General features: G+C 39.0%; 1 protein-coding gene across 7 annotated transcripts in view; it reads right to left on the bottom strand.

Annotated features, from left to right (window-relative positions):
* Nucleotides 1-21,253, bottom strand: part of RIC3 (RIC3 acetylcholine receptor chaperone) — a 60,487-nt gene that overhangs the window by 16,388 nt on the left and 22,846 nt on the right. For 5 of the 7 annotated variants that reach the window (XM_037522612.2, XM_054699350.1, XM_037522609.2 and 2 more), the window contains exons 2-5: nucleotides 15,360-15,586; nucleotides 14,394-14,466; nucleotides 12,156-12,249; nucleotides 4,836-4,984 (exon numbers count right to left, since the gene is read on the bottom strand). In XM_037522612.2, coding sequence (XP_037378509.1) covers nucleotides 4,836-4,984; nucleotides 12,156-12,249; nucleotides 14,394-14,466; nucleotides 15,360-15,586 — 543 coding nt within the window. The remainder of the gene's footprint in view (nucleotides 1-4,835; nucleotides 4,985-12,155; nucleotides 12,250-14,393; nucleotides 14,467-15,359; nucleotides 15,587-21,253) is intronic. The other 2 variants (XM_037522610.2, XM_054699352.1) reach the window with 2 other exon arrangements.

Raw genomic sequence — 21,253 nt, forward strand, 5'->3', positions numbered from 1 at the left:
TGTGGAGTTTGAGGCTACTACAAATAAAGTCTCTAAATATTAATGTACAAGTTTTGGGGCCTCCCTGTTGGCGCAGCAGTTGAGCACTGGGTTGCGAAGCTGCCCGCAGCCTCTGCAGTGCTGGTTCGATCCCCGGCTGCTCCCCGGCCACCGGAGGAGGGTCCCACATGGCGCGCAGACCTCTCCTGCCGTCCGCTGCTCCCCTCAGCAGTGTACTTCGGTCATTCTGCCTGCTCTGCTCCCTGCTCTGGTTCTGGTGAATTCTCTCACCCTCCCGCACTTCTGACTGTACCCAGTGCTTGTATAAATAAATAAATAAATGAATGAATAAATGAATAAATAAAATCTTTTAAAAAAAAAAATGTACAAGTTTTGTGTGAACTAGGTCTTACTTTTTTTGCTCTCAGGAGTGTAACAGTTTGTATAGCATTTGCATGTTTCATTTTTTCAAAAGTGCCTGAGCATGTGTACTTGTTTACATCCCCAGCAGCAACAGAGGAGTGAATCTGGTTTCTCCACATCCCCAGTGGCATTTGGTGGTGTTACTGTTTATCAATTGATAGGTATGTGATCCTATCATTGCAATTTTCATTTCTTTAGTGACTAAATGTGAACTTCTCTTCGCTTCATATGTGCTCATTTGCAGTTGTGTGTCCTCTTTCGTGAAATGTCTACTATTGTTGAGTTCTGAGAGCTCTTCATATATTTAGTCCTTTTTTAAAGATGTGATTTGAAAATATTTTCTCCCACTGTGGAGTTCATTTTTTCATCTTAACAGAGCAAGTTTTAATTTTGATCAAGTACAATTTACCAATCTTTCATTAAAATACTGTGCTTCTAATGTCAAGTTTAAGATCTACCTAACCCTAAATCCTAAAGATTTTCCCTTTTTTTCCTAAGGGTTTATAAATTTTACATGTTGCATTTAGGTCTATGATCTATAATTTTTGTATAATGTATGAAACATAGGTTGAAGTTTCATTTTTTGCTTAGGATGTCTAATTGTAGCATCAATTGTTAAAAAGAGTCTTCCACTGAACTGTTTAGCACATTAGTCAAAGTTAGTTGTGCATATTTCTGTTGGTCTATTTCTGGGTTCTCTGTTCTGATTCCAACAATCTATATTCCTGTACTAATACTAAACAGTAATTACTGTATTGCATAATGTTGGAATCAGGCAGATTGGCTCTTCCCTATTTCTCCTGTTTCTCCAATACATTTTAGAAGTATCTTGTCTGTATCTACAAAGTATCTTGCTGAAATTTCAATAGGGATTATGTTAAGGCAGTCACTTTGGGGGAAAAGTAACATTTACACTATGTTGAGTTTTCTAAACTATGAGTGCAAAATATGTCTTCCACTTATTTTATCATCTTTAATTTCTTTCATCAGTTTTTCTTTTGTGTATAGTTTTCAGCATACAAGTCCTGTATGCCTTACTAGTAGGGTTTTTAAAATAGCCAGAGTAAAGGCTGTTCTGGATTCACCCTAAAAAAATCTAAAAAAATGACTTGAAGGTCCAACTAATATACTTGAAAGAAGTCCAACACTATTCAAAATACTAAAAAATCAACATCCAATGTAAAATTTACAATATTCATTATCCAATCAAAATCTATCATGTGTGTAAAGAGGGATATAACAAGAAAAGTAATCACTAGAAATAGATCCAAAAATGAAACCAGTAAGATCAGTAATCAAGACTACTCAGAAATTGTTAGAAATATGCCTTATATGTTTAAAAAGGTAGAAGAAAATATGAGTACATTAAGGGAAATCAAAGATTTAAAAATGACCCAGAAGGAACTTCTAGAGATGACAATACAATATCTGGATTAAAAGTACACTGAAAGAGGTTAAAGGTAGATTTATATACGGCAGAAGAAAATAGTAAACTTGAAGACATGGCAAGAAAAAAAGACTGCCCCCACATGGCGTGGGGGTAATATCCAAGAATCAGAGAGACAGAGCACTAGTAAAATAATGACCAAAAAATAGTTTGAAGATCAAAGTTTCCACCTTAAGAAACTAGAAAAACAATGGAAAACGAAAAAGAAAAAGGAACGAAATAACAGAAATCAATGAATAGGTAACAGAAAAAAAATAGAAAAACATCAAATGAAACTGAAATATAGTTCTTTGATAACAACAAAGTTGACCTCTGGCTAGGACAAAAAAATTAAAGAACAAATTACCAATATCACGGATATGACTGCACACCTCTCACAAGATCTTGCATATATTAACTTTGTACTAATAATTTGGCAATTTGGAGAAAACATGTAAGTTCCTTGAAAGAAAAACTATCAATGCTCACTAAAGAAATAGTTAATAGCAATTCTAGACAAACTTCCAGAAAATAGACCCTATCCCAATGCATTTTATGAAACCAGCATTACGCTGAAATCACAATGAGGTAATATTGCTCTGATTTTCCACTCCTGTAAACACAAATAAAGAATCCTTAGCAAATTGAATCTAGCCATATATATCATGAAAAAGCAGAATTTATTCTAGTAACATAAAGCTGCTGAAACATTCAAAACCAATGTAAATCATCTTACCAGACAGAACTGCAACCCTCTTGATTAAAAAGCATTCATAATTAAAAACTCAGCAAAATAAGACTAATAGGAGCTCCCTCAACCTGAAAAAGGATGTCCATGAAAAACCAACAGCTCACATCACTCTAGCGGAGAAAGTGAATGTGTTTCCCCCTAAATATCAGGAAAATATACATTTTTGTTCTCACTAGTCTAGTCAGTGCAGTAGGTAAAATATTTGTTGGAAAGGAAAACAAAACATTTTTCATTCAGATAATTTCATGATCAATGTAGAAAATTCTAAGAAATAAATAATTATCAAGGTTCACGCTATAAATTCAGAATACAAAAATGTTTTTCTCTACAGTAGTAATAGTTTTAATGTCACTTATGACAACAACAGTATGAACTGTTTAAAGATAAATTTACAAAAATGTTCTACCTATGTGCTGTAAACACTGCTGAGAAATTAAAGGTCTAAAAATTGATGGAGATATCAAATGTTCATGGACTAGACAATTCAGTATTATGTCAACTCTTTTCAAATTGATCTAAAGATATAATGCCAGTCCAAATCCCATCAGTTTTTCTTTTTGAAGAAATGGACAAAATGATTCTAGATTTAAATGAAAATGTTAAGAGCCTAGGATAACCAAAATAATTTTGAAAAAGGAAACAAAGTCGAAGAACTTGGGTTGCCTGATTTCAAGACTTAATATAAAGATACATCAAATTAAAGACATTATGATACTGGAAAAATACAGATAACCCAATGAAACAGAACAGAATAGACACACATTCATGGTCAACTGATTTTCAGTCTAGTGGGAAGGTAATTAAATGTAACAAAATCACTTGGAGCCAAGGACAATATGGGGAAAAAAGTAATCTAACTCAAAATGGATCACAGGTCAAAATATAAGAGCTAAAACCATAAAATTTCTGGAAGAAAACATAGGGGCTAGACAAAACGTAGGCAAAGATGTGAATAGTAAGAATGGTAAACTGGACTTCATCAAAATAAAAACTTGTTCTTTGAAAGATTATGGTAAGAAAATCAAAGGCAAGCTATAGGTTAGGAAAAATATTTTCAAAATACATAACCAACAAAGAACTTCTAACCAGCATGTATAAAATTCTTGTATATCTCAGTAAGAACACAACCCAATTTGAAACATGGCAAACAATGTGAACAGATGCTTTGCCAGAGATATATGGATGGCAAACACATGAAAAGGTATTCAATATCATCAGACATTTGGGGAATGCAAATCAAATCACAACTGAGATACAACTATAACTAGAAAAGCTAATATTTAAAAGACTGACACCACCAAGTGTTAGGAAGGAGTTAACTTCCACATGGAGTTAGGAGTAACTCCAATTCTCAAACACTGCTGATGGGGCCTCCCTGGTGGCGCAGGTGGTTGAGTGCAGTGCCATGAAGCTATCTGCAGCCTCTGCAGTGCGGGTTTGATCCCGGCCGGCTGGGGAGACACCCACATGGCGTACCAGACCTCTCCTTTCTCACCTGTTGCTCCCCTCAACAGAGTGTTTCAGTAGATCTGCCTGTTCTGTTCCCCACTCTGTCTCTGGTGAATCCTCTCACCCTCCTGCACATCTGGCCTGTACCCTGGGTTCTTATATGCATGAATAAATAAATCTTAAAAACTGCTGATGGGATGGTGAAATGGCAGAGCCACTTCAATTTCTAATAGTTAAACACACTTAACCATAAAACCCATTCCCAGGTATATACTCAAAAGAATTATAAATACATATCCAAACCAAGACTTGCACATGAAAGTTTATAGCGGCTTGATTCGTAATAGCCTAAAGCTGGAAACAAACCCAAATGTTTCCAAACTGGTGAATAGAGACAATGATATAGCCATACAACAGAATATTACACAGTAATTACAGAAAACTGATATACTCAGCACATGACTCTCAAAAGCATTACAGTAAATCATAGAAGCCAAAAACAAAGAGCATGTGCCATATGATCCATTTATATAGAAAAGGCCAAACTATAGGGCCACAAAGCAGTTCTTTTGCCAGGAAATCAAGAGTAGGTACAAAGGGGGAGGGAACTTTCTGAAGTGATGGCAATCTTCCGTATTATGACTGGGATGATTACACAGCTCTATATTTGTCAAAAGTCTTCTAACTGTACACTTAAAATTGGTGAATTTTGTCATATATACTATATCTCACCAATAAAGCTGTTCTTTAAAATATGTGTAACATCTCTTTTCTGGGCTGATAAAGGAATGAAAAGATGTTGTTTACCTTCCCAGTCCTCCATGTAAGGGGCCTCCTCAGCTTCTTTCTCTGGAGTGGGTCTGTCAATGAATTTTCCTTCTTTCATAACCCTTGTGATTTCTCGGAGCTGATGCAGTAACCGTTTTTCTTGGTCAGAAGTCACGGTGTGTGCTCTGCTTAGAGACAGCAGACAGTCCAGCCACTTAGTGTAAATACTCAAAGGCAGAGAACATAAACATCGCTAAGACCTGTCTCCTAGAAGTCCAAAAGCAGCAGATAATTATTCCAGCAACTGATCCTGGAGTTGCATAGTTGGTAACTGGACGTGTTAAGGTCAATGTTTTGATCCTATAAATGGGAAAATGAAGGCCCAGAATAGATCAAATATTTGCCTGCAGTCCCACAATGAGTTAGCGTGAATTCTGGGATCAGTCCCCAGATGTTTCAGGTGACTGTTCAGTGTGCTTTTAATATACCTCTCTGCTTGGATTCTCAAATCGCCAAGCAATTTCACTGTTACATTACTTCATTTACTGCAAGGCACTTTTCTCTAAAGCTAGGCCATCAAAAGGAAAAGTGTGCTGGGCCATTAGCCTCAACTAGTGAAAAATATGCTATGAGGCCAACCTTAGATGCTTCAGGCTTAGTCTACATGTTCAGAAATAAAGCTATATCCTAAATTATCAATTGGATCGCTGCGATCAATCATCTAGGCCAGAGAAATTGGGGAAAGTGAGGCCCACAGAAGGGAATTTATACATTTACAGTATCCATTAGCATATCAAAATTTATCTTGCAAAAAGGGACTCACAAGAAAAAATAATCACTAGAAACAGATCCCAAAATGAAACAGATAAGATCAGTAGTCAAGACTGTTCAGAAGTTGCTATAAATATGCCTTATATGTTTAAAGTGGTACAAGAAAACATGAATATAATGAGGGAAATGACTTTGGGTTTTTAAGAGCATAAATGGCCTCTGTTAAATGCTGCTATTGTATAAAACTGGTCCCAAGTGAGAGTTCTCTGCTTTTCTGAATAGGACTCAAACTCTTAATTCAAAGGGCTGGCTAGCTGGTGTCAGCACTCTAAAGTCTCTGGCCTTGTGACAGCATCCTGTGCAAATCCTGAAGCACAGTGCTCAAGGTCCATCCACGGTTGAAAAAAAGCTGAGTTTCATCCTAACTTGGCTGTGTGGATCTGGGCAAATAACTGCAAAAGTAAGAGTGGCTCAAGGTTAAGAGTGTGACTATTTTCTTTGAAAGGCTCAATCCTATTTCTCCCTCTTACAGTCATGCCCTCAAGAAATTGACTCTGTATTACAGATTAAACCATCACTCAACCCAGATGTCCAGGGTAGGGCAGACAAGGCCCTACGCAGAAAACTGAGAACGCTGCTCTGGGACGAGTTTTATACAATAGCAGATTTGACGAGGCTATTTATGCTCTTAAAACCCCAAAGAACTCAAAGTCAATACTACACTCATGAGGGAAAAATGCTAAGTTCTGTGCCAGCCGTGTGGATGTGCCATCTATTTTTCCAATCAGCCAGTCCTCAGCCACTGTATTTAGCCTAATAAACTTCAGCCTTATGTCTGAGGGAAAAAGAACTTAAGATATGACTGATGACAGTGAAGGTATAGCATTTTCAGACCTCACTGGGAGGAAAATTAAAAACACCAGGAGTTCCACTTTGACACTAAATGGCATCAAAGTCACAAGCTGAAAAAGTCTGTTGCATATTCAGCTAAAAATATATTTATTGGGCCTCTTGCAAGTCTACTCTTCCCACAGGAGTCCTCCAGCACAGGAGTCCTGATGTCATAACTGCTCGTTGCTCCACATAACCCCTAATTCTTATAACAATCCACTTTGCGGAAAGCTGCTGGGGCAGCTGGGGGCCCAGCCAGAAGACACTATATGCTTATCACAAAGTTCTTGCCCACAGTCTGCACATTACTTTTTTGGACTGCGCTAAGTGCATTCTGATTTTTCCCTGAAGGAAACAGTCTTGATTCTCTGTTTCCTAACTCATGGAAAAATCAGAACCCTTAATTAAAAGAGGGATGTCTCGGTTAGGAGAAGCAAAAACTGAGAGAAACTTTCTCTAAGAATTCCAAAGCAAAGTGCCCTGTTTTACATCTTGTGTACTCTCAATTTCCATACCATGCATCAGGCAATTAATCATGGCCCACTTTATGTAGCACAATGAATGTTGCATGGATTCTTTATTGTCTTGACTTGGTATTAAACTCCTGGAGGGCAGTGATACGGTCATAACACAGGCACAGTGCCACGTACATTTTAAGTGCTCGATTAATTTAGTTTGGCCTCTATCCTTCTCCACTCGTTTTCTACCACCTCCCTAAAATTTGGCTTCCCATTCATCATTTTACCAAAATTTTTGTGCCACTCTACTCTCAAATCCAAGTCTTTTTCTCATATTTCATTCTTTCTGACTTCTCTGTACTGTGGACAGTTTGCTTGAATGTCCTCCCCTGGCTATTAACACACGTGTGGTCATCCCAAGTCTTTAACCATTCCAGTTCCCTAAATCCTGTTCCCTAAGACCCTTTTCCTCTTATTTCTGATCCTGGCTCACTTTCTTCTTCCTCCCTCTTAAAACAATTTTCCTGAAGGCTCAATCCTATTCCTCCATCTTACAATAGTGCTCTCAAGAAAGTGACACCATACTACAGATTAAACCATCACTCTACACAGATGTCCAAAGTCTGTCTAGTTCAGACTTTTTACACATAACTCCTCTTATCTCCTGGGCACTTCCATTAGGAAGGTTTGTCATGAACAAACCTTAAATTCAACTTAAATTCAAAACAGTTTCTAGTTGGCCCAACATCATGAGCAGCTACATGAATGGCAGGCTAGGAGAGGCTGGGAATGACAGAGTCCAAGATGTTAGAAAAATAAAGAAAGTGGAAGATAACCTCATTGGACTTTTGAATTCCAGAAACCCAGAAGAATCAAATTCTGAATCTAAGCCTTAATCACAGAGGGAATGAAATTGTTTCTTACACCACCATTCACAGAACAGAATTCAGGTCAGCAAAAGACTGCAGGCTGCCACCACATGGTATGATATGCCTTAAGGACATTCCTCAACTTTCCACAAGACCCTTTTCCTCTTACCCTGAGCCATTTGACTTCTAAACGTGTGTCCTCTGTTCTTTCTTTACTGCACAAATATCCATTGTTGTTCTGTATTATATATGGATGTTCTGATGACACCTCAACTATAAACAAGGCTGAACCCATGATCCCTAACCCAAAGCCTTATAGCTTCTCTCCCTTATATCATTTTTATCTTGGTTGATGCCATAATCTTCCTTCTAATTTGGGCTGTATAGCTCCAATTCCTCTATCTCTTCTTCTTCATGTTCTTATTTAATTAGTAATTTTCCTGTGGAGAACCACCTCTTTTTCCACTTACAGTAAAGGCTGGGATCAAGCCTTCCATCCCCTCTTTCTTCCCAGGGTAGCCATGTGGTCCCGCAGCTGCAGTGGTTAGTTTGGTGATGCAGGTCTAGGACTCAAGTGGAACCAACTGTACTTTCTCCTAAAATTGGATCTTGAACACAGTGAAACCTGATCTGAAAATTTTTCTTGTTAATTCATCCTGGCAGCAGTTGAAGGGCCTGTTCATTTGTTCCTGTTCCCTAAATCCCCAGTCACTCTAGCTCCCATTCTTTCTGAAACCTTGATCTTCAGCTATACCTTTGATATTGTGACCTACACACTATCCTCCAATAAATTCTGCTTTTTGACCCTCCAAGTTTTGCTGCCTGTGATTGGCTGCTTGCAACCAAGGACTCCTGATAGAAGTCTGATTTTTTTCCTCCATGAAGTCCTGTTAAAATCTTCCTCTTTTCCACTCTTACTAGTCTATTAATTGCTTTTTTGCTAAAACTTTTTAAATAATATTCTGACATGCCACCCCTATACATGTAACTTTATTTTTCCATAGCACGAGTAGATCATGACATTTCTTCTCAAAAGCCTTCAGAGGGTCAGTATCTATAAGATGCATCCAGTAAGACTCTATATAGAGTTCAGAGATTAGGAAATGAAAAGAAAGATTTACTAGGGAATGGCCATGATTTATTGTTCTACCATGATAATCTACAAATGCTTATATCAAAAGTGAACTATATTCATTTTCAACATTAAGTACTTATTTGGCAACTATTATGTAAACACAGTGAACAAACAGATGAAGTTTGTCTTTAAAGGGTTTATATCACAGCAATGGATGCTAGAAATCTATAGTCCTACATACATATTCAACCTGCCTGTCCAGGTGATTTGCTGCCAGAGTTTGCACTCGAACTTCTCCCCTCAAGTAATCCCATGCTTTTAGGAGGTGAATCTACAATTTCCATGAAGGAAATTCTTCTGACCCTAAGGATAGAGAGGGGGAGACACATCAATTACGATTCCTAGATCTTTTCCTTAGTCTTTGTGTCCTTAGGCTGGATACTGATAATATCAACTTCCCAGGAGGCTTTATTATTTAAAAATGTTGACAAACTTACACTGCTCACAGGGAAAAGTTCTATAAATACAAAAAAAATTCCCCTTCAGAATCCAAACTATTACAACTATTATGGAAAGCAATCTAGATTTACCTTAAAACTAAAAATGGAAATACAATAATGCCATATGATCCTGCAATCCCAACTTGGGCATATATCCGAAGACTATGAAACCTCCACACAAAAAAGCCCTATGTCCACAGTAGTCACAGCAGCATAATTTACAATAGGTAGGAACTGAAAGCAGCCTACATTTCCACTGACAAATGACTGGATCAAGATGATGTGGTATACCCACACCGTGGAATATTATGTAGTCCTAAGAAAGGATGAAACAGCTATTTTCAACAAACTGGAGGGAATTTGAGAGGATTATGTCCAGCAAAGTTGGAATAAGAAAACAATTGCTTGACAGTGGACAATGTAACAATGTAAAACACTTTCAAAAACTAGTGGACATCAGTAAACATGCTGAGGGCTCCAAGGTTAAGAGGGAAAGACAAGGGGGTACAAAGGATGGCAGTGGGGGTAAAAAAAAAATATATATATATATATATATATATATATATATAAAAAATCAAGTAAAGAAAGATTAGCAAATGGAGTAGAAAAGGACTGGGTTAGAAAAAAGTAATTTAAAATATCTTCCCATATTTCGATTTTTACATAAGCATTAAGGTGAAGTTTCAGAAATTATCCATTTATTAAGTTTCAAACAAAATCTTGAGTTATGGATAAATATTATATAAAAGAATTTAGAAGGCTTTATTTTTTATTTATTTATTTATTTATTTATTTATTTATTTATTTATACAAGCACTGGGTACAGTCAGAAGCGTGGGAGGGTGAGAGAATTCACCAGAGCCAGAGCAGGGAGCAGAGCAGGCAGAAGGACCGAAGCACACTGCTGAGGGGAGCAGCGGGCGGCAGGAGAGGTCTGCGCGCCATGGGGGACCCTCCTCTGATGGCCGGGGAGCAGCCGGGGATCGAACCAGCGCCGCAGAGGCCGCGGGCAGCTTCGCAACCCAGCGCTCAACCACTGCGCCAACGGGGAGGCCCAATTTAGAAGGCTTTAAATGAAAATGTCTTCTTTGTGTTAAATTCTCTCCTTGACACCCTCCCCCCCACCCAGAAACCTGAAAATGTGGTAAGATCTTAAGCTGACAGAAAAATATAGGGGTATCTTAGGTTCTTCTAATAATCACAGAAACTGAGACATGTAAAAGGACAAATGCCACAGATACTGAAGTTAAGAATGTAAATAGGGCCTCCCCGGTGGCGCAGCGGTTGAGCGCTGGGTTGCGAAGCTGCCCGCAGCCTCTGCAGCACCGGTTCGATCCCCGGCTGCTCCCCGGCCACCGGAGGAGGGTCCCACATGGCGCACAGACCTCTCCTGCCGCCCGCTGCTCCCCTCAGCAGTGTACTTCGGTCCTTCTGCCTGCTCTGCTCCCTTCTCTGGCTCTGGTGAATTCTCTCACCCTCCCACGCTTCTGACTGTACCCAGTGCTTGTATAAATAAATAATCTTTAAAAAAAAAAAAAAGAATGTAAATATTAAAGGGAAAACAAGGTAAAAACATGAGGCTACCTAGCCCTTACAGTTTGAAGGCAGACATTCTATAGGATCTAACTGTGAGTATAAAAGGTGTCAGGCCACATCTTTATCAACAGAAAAATGACAACGTTGGGAGAGAGTCTCCTCAGTGGGAGGAGAGGTGCTCCCTGGTTTCTGAGAGGTACTGTGGAAAATGTTTTATGCAATCTTTGCCATGTGGCAGTCTTGAATCTATTTGTCCTCAAGGATGCTGCATGTCAGCATCTTATAAGGAGTAAATACTTTGAACTAGGTCTGTGGGTCCAGAAGCAACTAAGTGGCACAACTCTAGCTACAGGGTAGTGAAAAACTACTGCTTCGCATAGAAAACAGGGAGAAGTCTAGCCCAAAGGGGACCCATAGTAGTTAGGGGGTGTGGTATTCGATGGTTAGCGTTAGATGACGGGGTCATTTTATCTGAGGGAAGAAGTCTGAACAGTGGTGAAAAATAGTGAGAAAATATTTTCATGTGGCTTCTTACTCAAAGACTCAGGAGTTGGGTCTACCAAGTGGGAGGCAGGGTTTTCTGAGGCAAAGACTCCATTGCCTGCAGGGCTACAGGAAGGGCCTTTCAATACTTCCCCTGCAGGGGACTTTGCCACTCACCCCCAGTTCTTCCTCCAGTTTCACACAGAAGGCCTAAGTGAAACTAAATCTCTCTTTGTTCTAATCTCACATCTGGTGTTTCCTCCCTGGCCTTCCTACATCCATGTTTTCATAGTTGCTACCACTTCATCAACCTCCAAAAGCTGCCCTTTGAGATCCTATAGCAAGAGGAGTATGTCTCCCTGCAGGGTATCGAGAAGGCTAGTTAGGTCCTGACACCTATTACACACCTAAGTTTGTGCTGGCATAGTCAACACAAAATGTCATATTTGCTCTCTTCTCTCATTGTGTCTCATATAGAAAGCTCAATATTTAATGATCTTAGTTCACCTAAAAAAAGAGAAGAAATTGTCTTTCTTAAAACCTGGTCATTTTGGCCTGCAGGAGTTACTCATAAATTTACTCACAGTAAATGTCCATGACACTGAACATATACTTTCGACAACTGAGACTGCTTGATATGTGGAAGTGCTAAATAAGTGAGAAGTAAATTAAGTTGACAATTACATAAAATGAAAATATTAATGACTCATAAATCAAAGAAAAGCAATTTTTGGATTTTCTCAAGTAGGAAGGAGTCCTGTTATGTGAAAACCTACCTCTCACCATTAGGCCCCACTCTGTTGATTAATCTTTCCATGGCTTCCTCTGTCTCTTTCAGTTTTTCTTGCAGTTGAACAAGCTCAAAATTGGCTGGAAAACAAACATCAATCTGAGAACCACAATATGTAAAACTCCCCAACCTTTTTTATGAAACACGGCTGGTTATGACACTACAATAATACAGGCTGGTTCTGAGACTCAGAAACTGAGAGTCTGTCCTACTTATCCAATCCAGAGGAAAAGGGAAGTGAGGTATAGGCACCAAGACCTAAAGGATACATGTAAGTTAGTGATGAACAAATTGCTCTCACACACATGGAAATACAGCAGGACATGGTAAAGAAAAGACATAAGAGTAAAAGCATACCCCCCCAGTCACCCAAAAAGAACTAAAGAAAATAAACACTTTTTAATCCAGATGATGTTTAAGATCAAACTACCAACTGTATAAGACACTTTAGAAAAGGAGTAAAGATCTTGAAATAAGCAATATTTCACCTGCAGCTAAAGGTTTAAAAACATACCTGAAAAACAAGTTAAAATTTTAAGCATCTATAATAGATAAAACCTTAAACTATGACTAAGATCTCCCTGCCCAAGGCTTTCTACCCAAGTCACCTGGAGTAATGTGGGGTAACCTTGCCTCCCAGAGCAGTTTTCTCAACAAGGGTCAGTAGTGAGCCTATCTACCTATTGAAACTAACATTAAGACCCCAAAAGTGGAACAGAAAAATAAAACAGTCATCACATGAAATGAACTTTAAAGTAGGAAAATAAAATGTTCACTATGCAGATAATCAACAGTTTTTCTATTTTACACCTAAGCATCCTTCTACCCATTTAGAGGGTCATTGCAAAATGTAGTATTTCAAAGGCCTTTTAATACTTTTACCAATGTGATTAAAATTTGAAGAATAAGAAGCTGATGTAACTTATATATACATTATAAAAGCAGTTGCTCTTAGGAATTCATTTTATTTACTTTCGTTTTAAATGCATTAAGTGACAACTTTCAAAATGTGATACTCTTTAAAGCATCCTCAAATCTTTGAAATTATTTTACTTATGCATTTATCAGCACTATTGATTAGACACTATCTCTATTAAGGACATAGCATCGGGGCCTCCCTGGTGGCGCAGTGGTTGAGCACTGGGCTGCTAAGCTGCCCGCAGCCGCTGCAGCGCTGGTTCAATCCCTGGCCACCGGCGAGGGTCCCACATGGCGTGCAGACCTCTCCTGCCACGTCCACTGCTCCCCTCAGCAGTGTACTATGTCAGTCTGCCTGTTCTGTTCCCCGTGCTGGCTCTGGTGAATTCTCTCACCCACCCATGCTTCTGACTGTACCCAGTGCTTGTATAAATAAATAAATAAATCTTTTTTTTTTTTTTTAAAGGGACACCGCATCTTTCTTAAAGAATTCTTTGAATATTTAAGATTCCCCAAAGGATGCAGAATTGTGACTGGGATATCTATTTCCATGCAGAAGCCAGGAGTAAGTCTCACTTCATTTGGCTTTTATTTAAAAACTTCTGAGGAGGCCTCACAGTGATGAGACCTTCATCACTATGAGTTAACCTACCTATTTTTTAGGCCTTCTCTCTCATAGCTATAGCTATGTCAGGCTATATTTACCCAGGCCATTCTATGTGACAGGCCCTCCTCCACAGCCAGCCAGCTAGATGTGATTTCCCGTAAAGCTGTCCTTTCTTTCTAATAGTAAAGTTTCCACAAGTTACTTTTCCTGACATCCACTCTAGATGATACACTTTTACAGGGAAGGACCATGCCATACACATTTCATTTCTCCAGAGAGCAAAGAATACTCTAGTTGGTCAATAAATATTCGATGACCATTTTTCAAGAGTCAGAAGTGTTAAAACTCTATCCCTAGATCTACTGACTGACTCTGGCAAGGACTTGATCTCTCTGTCTCAGTTTTCCTCTCAGAAATAAAGATATTTGCTACAAATAATCTGAGTTCTGGAAATGAGAAGTAACCCAATCCAAATGTAAATACAAATTTGCCTATATAAAAAAGTGAATGCATGTTCTTATACTTTTTCTATCTTTGCCATGCAAATCTAACTTCAATATGGAAACTTTTGTGAATTCCCAGAATTCAGGGATCAGATTAACTTGGCATAGCGTTTGAGAAATGCTTTGAAGACATACCTACAGATTGTCTCTTGCTTTAATAGCGCTGTCTGACTCAAGCCTTGAAAGAGGCACTTACTAATTTTCCTGTGGGCATTTCCAGGCGAGGCGATAGAGCAGCTCCGAGCCTCTGCAGCTTTCCCCTTTGAGAGCTGAGAAGTGAAGGGAGTACAGACATCAACAGCAACTCAGAACCTCAAAGTCATGGAACCCCTCATAAAAAATGAAAAAATTAAATCATAAATCAAACAGCAACACTGGAGAAAAATTTCACCAACAAAACAAAACAAAAACAAACAATACAACAAAGTAACCAAACAGCCCAGGGAAAGTATCTAAATAAAAAAATAATCAAGACACAAGGGAAAAATTTTCTCTAAAAGGGGCACATGCAGCCCCCAGGGCATTCTCAGAGTCAGCTTGGACTGCTAGAGAATCTCCTGGGCCAGAAGGAGCTCATGTCTTATTCTAGTTAGGAGGGCAAAGTGAAGCTTCTCTCTCCAATTCCAGTGCTTAGGCCCATGACCTGCCAAAGTCTGCCCAGAAGTGAATCTTAATTTGGAATCTGCTTCCCCAGAACTAGAAAGTATCAGACTTGGTTTTAGTGCTTGGTGGTTCTGTTGCAAGAGAATTACTGGAGATGATAAAAACAGCACTTTCCTGGGGGAGGACAGAGTGCAAATGGTATAGTCATTATTTGAGCTCATGGTGGCTACTTGTAAATCACTGTGCCAATCCTAAAAATAAAGGTCTTAGAATATTTTTGTGTCTTTTCGGCTTGCAAGGATGCTCAGTCCAAAAAAAAAAAAAAAAAAAAAAAATTGGCAGTGGGTATGGACAGACTTTGAAGTCAAGTGCTCACTAAATTAGCAACTAGAAGATCAGGTTCAAATCTTGCTTCTGAATTTTCAGTTGTGAGTTCTGGGAGCAGTCATTAATTCTTAGAGATTTTATTAAATCTTAGAGATTTTATTCAATGTTGAAAATAATTTTTTATTATATTAGAAATTCATTGATGTAATATAAACAAGGGGATTCCACTTACCTTAAATAGAATGTACAATATATATAAAAATATCCCGAAACCATAGATTGGAATAATCTGCCCCATCAGGCCTCTTCCACTGCCTCCTCCTCCAACTCCTCCCCCTGCTGCCTTGGCCTTTGTGAAGGCCTCCGAAAGGTGAGACCTCTGGAAACGAGCCCCAGGGGTCTGGCCATCCAAGGGTGCCTGGTGATGATGCATCAGAGGTGGGAATCGGCCCAACTTTCCTGAGAAATAAAAAATTAATCAGACTTTATTCCTTCTGTTTTAAATGTGGCCATTATTAAAACACCTCCTATCCTGAGGTGTAAGTAACAGAATTCAGGACAGTTACTCTCACATTCTGTTTCAGTCTTTTTCCATTTCTATGGGGTCATAAGGCTTTTTCCCCTCTGTGCCTATCTCCCTCATTCCTTCCCTGCAGATCATTTCTGTAAGATTCTTTTTATGTGAACATGGAGGAAGATGGTCACCCCCAAACTCCTAAATTCGTATGACTTTCAAGAGGCCAACAGAGATTAGTAATTCCAAATTCCTTAGGGAAAGATTTTGCGTACTTGCTTGGTAGGTATGCACCCCTTTCCAACCCTCTGGCTCAGCAGACGGGACTTACACAGTACAGACAGCGTCACAGAGGCTCTTCTCTGAGCAGAAGAGCACAGCTTAGAGAAAAGAGAGTGCATTGATTTTCTTGCCATTTTTTCCTTCCATCAGAAGCAGCCAAACATTAACACCAAATGCCAAGCCTCCTGAGAGCCACAGATGAGAAAGGAAAGATCTCTCTCCACAAGGCCATGTACACAGAGTTGTGTGGGGGAAAAAAAAAAATCACTGGGAGGTAACAGGAGAGGACAGAACATACTGGGAAACAGACTTCACAGACATACTAAAAATACAAGCTAAGCTATACAGTGAAAAACTGTTGGGTTTGAAAACAAATTTATGAATATCTGTTTAACAAAGAATATAAAGATACAGGACAGAAGCAGCTTTCACAATATCTAAAATTGGCAAGGAATTAAGTATCTAGAATGGACAAGGATCCTGTGAGACAATGCGAACTTTATAGGCAATCCAGCAGAAAAATGGCCAAAAGAAATGAGCAGGGAAATCACAGAAAGAGAAGTTTAAGTGGTTAACAAGAATATAAAGAGATGATCAAATGCAAAGCAAAACCAACAGGTAAAATACAAATTAAAGCAATGAGATCACACTTATCCCTATCAAAAGGGCAAAAATGAGAAAGGTGGGTAACAGCAAGGGTTGGCAAAGACGGGAGGAGGCAAGAACTCTCATGCACCGGGGGCAGGAGTATAAAGGAACATGGCTGTTCTGCTAAGTGATCTGGCTATGCTGAGTGATACTTTGTGCCTCGTAATCCAGGGACACCAGCCTGGGGGATAAAGTCCAAGATGTTTTCATATAAAACTGTCTATATCCAAATCCAAATTACAGACTTTATATACCTGTGTGAGAATGTTTGCTGTGATGATGATGTAGCAGGGAGCCTGAAGTAACTTTGATTTCCACAACAAAGAATGGAAAATCAAAATGAAAATGATACAAAATATGGGTAGTTTTTAGAAATCACACATTAGATGTGCTGACAGCAACATGAATAGATCATAAAAACACATACTGTAAGAAAAGACCAGTATGGACGCTGAAGTCACACCGTAATTATACCATATAGCTTTGAGGCCTGAAACAAACATTTCAGAATGGGGTGATATGCACGGGAAAGTGAGTGGGCTGGCACGGACACTGAAGATTAAAGGTTACAAATTTAAAAAATAAAGGAAGTGTGTGCTGATGGCGCCAAGAAGGAACTATGATCTAAGGACTATCTTTAAGGTAACGTTCTGCTCCTGAGGAAAGAAAGGCTGGGGGTGGGCAGCAGGGAAGCCCACGAGCCATGTGGAAGCCGCCTCCTGCCCTGTGTCCTCTGCAGCCATACGCCACTACTGCCCCCTCCTTTCCCTCTGGGTGCAGACTTTGGGTGACATGGAAGTTATAGAAAGAAGGGTGTCGACATTTAAGGTTGTGGACAGAAGCACAGCTTCAGACAGGAGAAGGAAATCAGGCCATCACTCCTATGGGGGGTGCTGGTGACTGTTGCTATTGATTGTCAGGGGACCTTAACCTATTAAAAGGTGATACTGGCTTTAAGGCTATAATGCACCTTCCAAAAATGCCCAGCCAGCATCCAAGAAGCTAACCTTTCTCTTGGGAGACGCTGCTATAACAGGTGCATAGTGTAATAAACTAGATTTAATATTTGTTGTAATGTGCTATTGAACGTCACAGTATTATCATAAGGACATGGTCTTCAAAATTTGGCATGAAACCAAAAAATAAAAAATTAAAGCCAGTTAATGGCACAAAGGCATTGTTTTGCATTTCTAAAACTGAAAAATGGTGATGCTAAACATTACCTATCTCCCCCCCAAAACTTGTATTGATCTGTCAGCCAGGAAGATTTATTGGCAGCTATTATGTTCAGGGCTCTGTGCTGTAGGTGGGAAAGAAAAAGAGGCATAACCGAGATAGGACAGTTCCCCCATGGGACAATGCTTTTAAAAAGTAGTACAACCGAAACAAAAAAGTGCAGGATATCATGAACCTTATTACTAACAAACTAAATGTCTAAACAGTGAAAGAATCACACAGAAAAAAAGTGGGGGGAAGGAGAGAAAAGGTTTCAATAATTGAGAATGAGACTGAGCAGCGCGAGAAGCAAAAGCACACCACAAAGAAAGAAGTGTGTGTGCAATGAGAAAGGGTTGAGAACAAAGAAATAAGAATAAAGACTAAGTCAGTCTAACTGTCATTATGGAGCACCATTCAGGGAAAAAACAGATGAGGAATGGGACGAGGAGGAGGAGTTTAGATGCTAATCCATGGTGTATAAAGTTGATACTACGGGGTCTAAGGTCAGGGAGTGACATAACAGAAGGGTCCCGGGGGAAGATTAATCTAGGAGTTGAGTTAGGGCCTTACCAGAAGGTAACCAAAGCCTGGGAAACCAGCCAAAAGGCAGCCATTCAGCTGTGAGGTGCAAGAGCCTGGCTACAGCTGTAAAGAGGGAAGGGTACATCCAGGGATCTTATTACATCATATTCAGCATCATTTAATATTGAACAGAATACAAAGATAAAGGCAGGGTGGATCAGAAAATTCCAAGTTTAGGAGTTTAAGAGAAGACAATGAAGAAACTGGGAGAGCTATGGTTTGGGGAAGATTAAATACACATTTTTCAGATACTAAATTCCAGGTGTCACTCTCACATTCAGAGGAAATTTTTATTGTCAACTATAGTTAGGTTTAAGAAACTCTAAGCTGGACCTCCCTGGTGGCTCAGGGATTAAAGTCTCACTGCTATCAAGCTATCCTCGGCCTCTGAGGCATGTGTTCAATCCCAGGCCAGGAAGCTAACCTACATGGGGCACAGACCTCTCCTGTCTCACCCGCTGCTCCCCTCAGCAGTATATTTAGTAGATCTGTCTGTTCTGCTCCCCACTATGTCTCTGGTGAATCCTCTCACTCCCCACACCTCTGGCCTACACATCAGTTCTTGTATGCATAAATAAAAAGAAATCTTAAAAAAAAAAAAAAAACAACTGTAAGCTACATAAAGTGACAAAGCTAGTTAAAATTAAGTGCATAAATAGTTTCCATAACAAAAGGCTGGAAGGATATATATACTTATGTGGAAAAGAGGAAGAAAACCTCCAAAGAGAACCAGAGCAAACCAGTAAAAAGTCAAACCACAGAAGTCAAAGGAAGATAGAAAAGGCAACTGAGAAGTCTAGAAGAAACAGTTATAAGACTAGTGGCAATATCTGTTTTTAGACACAATGTATTCATGGAAAAAAATGACCATCTCATGAAATTCTGACTGTTTACCTGTTTAGACAATAGCAACCAATATACTACAAAACATTATAGAATCTTCAGAGTGAGAAGGACCTTAAAATCCACCAAGTCTTTCAACAAACAGCATGGGAACAAATAAACCTCCACTTGCAAAAGAAAGAAGTTGGACCCCCAGCTCATACCATATTCAATTTTTAAACATTAATTCAAAATGAATCAGAGGCCTAATGAGAGCTAAAACTATAAAACTCAGAAGAAACAGTCTTCATGACCTTGAATTAGATAATAATTTCTCAGATATGACACCAAAAGTAAAACAACCAAAGGAAAAATAGGTTAAGTTTGACTTCATCAAATTTTAAAACTTTTGTGCTACAAGGACAACATTAGAAAAATGAAGTCAATCCAGTGACTAGCAGAAAATATTTATATATCATATATGTGATCAGGATCTAAGTACCCAAAATACAAGAACTCTTACCACTCAACAATAAAAAAGAAAAACTTAATTGAAAATGAGCAAAGGATCTTAACAAGCATTTCTCCAAAGACGACAAATAAATGGCCCCAAAAAGCACATGAAAATATGTTTAACACCAGTAACCATCAAGGAAATGCAAATTAAACCCACAATGAGACACTACAAGGATGCTATAATCAAAAAGACAGATAATGAAAAATGTTGGTGGAGATGTGCAGAAAATGGACCTCATACTCTGCTGATGAGAATGTAAAATAGTGCAACAACTTTGAGAAACAGTTTGGCAGTTACCCAAAAGGATAAACATTTCTATATAACCAGCAATTCTTTTCAGTATATACTCAAGAAGAATATGCTCACATAAAAAGTGTACACAAATGTTCACAGTACCATTATCTACAATAACCAAAGTCGACCACTAGCAAATGGATAAACAAAATGTGATAACTCCATGTACTGGAATATTATTTGGCTATGAAAAAGAATGAACATTTTATACTATGATCTTTGAAAACATGAAGCTAAGTGAAAAAGAAGCCAGTCATCTCCCTACCCCCAAGAACACAGTATCATATGGCTCCATTACTATGAAGTGTCCAGAACAGGTAAATATACAGACAGAAAGTAGATCAGTGGTTGCTTAGGGCTGAAGGGGTGGGGGAAGAATGACTACTGTGCTAATGGGTATGGGTTTGGGGTGGAGGTTGGGAAGGGAGTGGTAATGATAAAATGTTCCAAAATTGATTGTGGTGATGATGGTACAACTTCTGACTATATTGAAAATCACTAATAGGTCCGGACTGCTGAATACCATCAAGGAGGAAACCCAGTACTTCCCCCAGGAAGTTCATGCATCTCTCTACATCTCTGACTGTTAAAACTGTCTTCTTTATACTGAGTTAATGAGTAATATGAGGTAGAAAGGAAGTACAATATAGGGTTTCAAAAGCAACAATGAATGAATCATAAGGCAAGAAGTAGAAAGCCATTATAACTGATTAGAAAATTAATGACAAAGACATTGAAGACTGGAATCAAAAGAGGTGCTGAAGAAGCAGAGGATACTATTCTCAAAGGTAAGAGGCCAACTGGAGATGCTAGTGGGAACAGAGACTAGATAGTAAGAATATTCTATATCCTAGGAGAAATCTGAGCATTTTATAGTCAGTGTAGTAGTTCACATACTGAACACTGAAGTGTGCCAGTCACTGTGCCAAACACAGATTAAAATGATAGATAAAACAGAGTCCCTATCTTTAAAGTTTGCAGATATGCAGTATCATCACGGCAACTGTATCTTACCCACCAAATCCAATGGCTTTTTCCTCAGTTCTCTCTTAAGACTCCTCTGCAACACAAGAAAGTGATTACCACACACTAGTCATTCTGTAACCGTTGGATTAATCTGAATAAACTTCCCTGCCTTCGTCTTTTTGGCACCTCACTCTCCTGAGCTCTTCTCTTCCCACAGACCGGCCCTGCAGCCTATTCCTTCTCAGATTCTTTAATCTCCTTCACCCAAGCTATTTGTCTCAAA

This window comes from Talpa occidentalis, unplaced genomic scaffold, assembly GCF_014898055.3.
Source record: "Talpa occidentalis isolate TD23 unplaced genomic scaffold, MPIMG_talOcc4v2.1 talOcc4.3, whole genome shotgun sequence".
NCBI classification, from domain to species: Eukaryota; Metazoa; Chordata; class Mammalia; order Eulipotyphla; family Talpidae; genus Talpa; species Talpa occidentalis.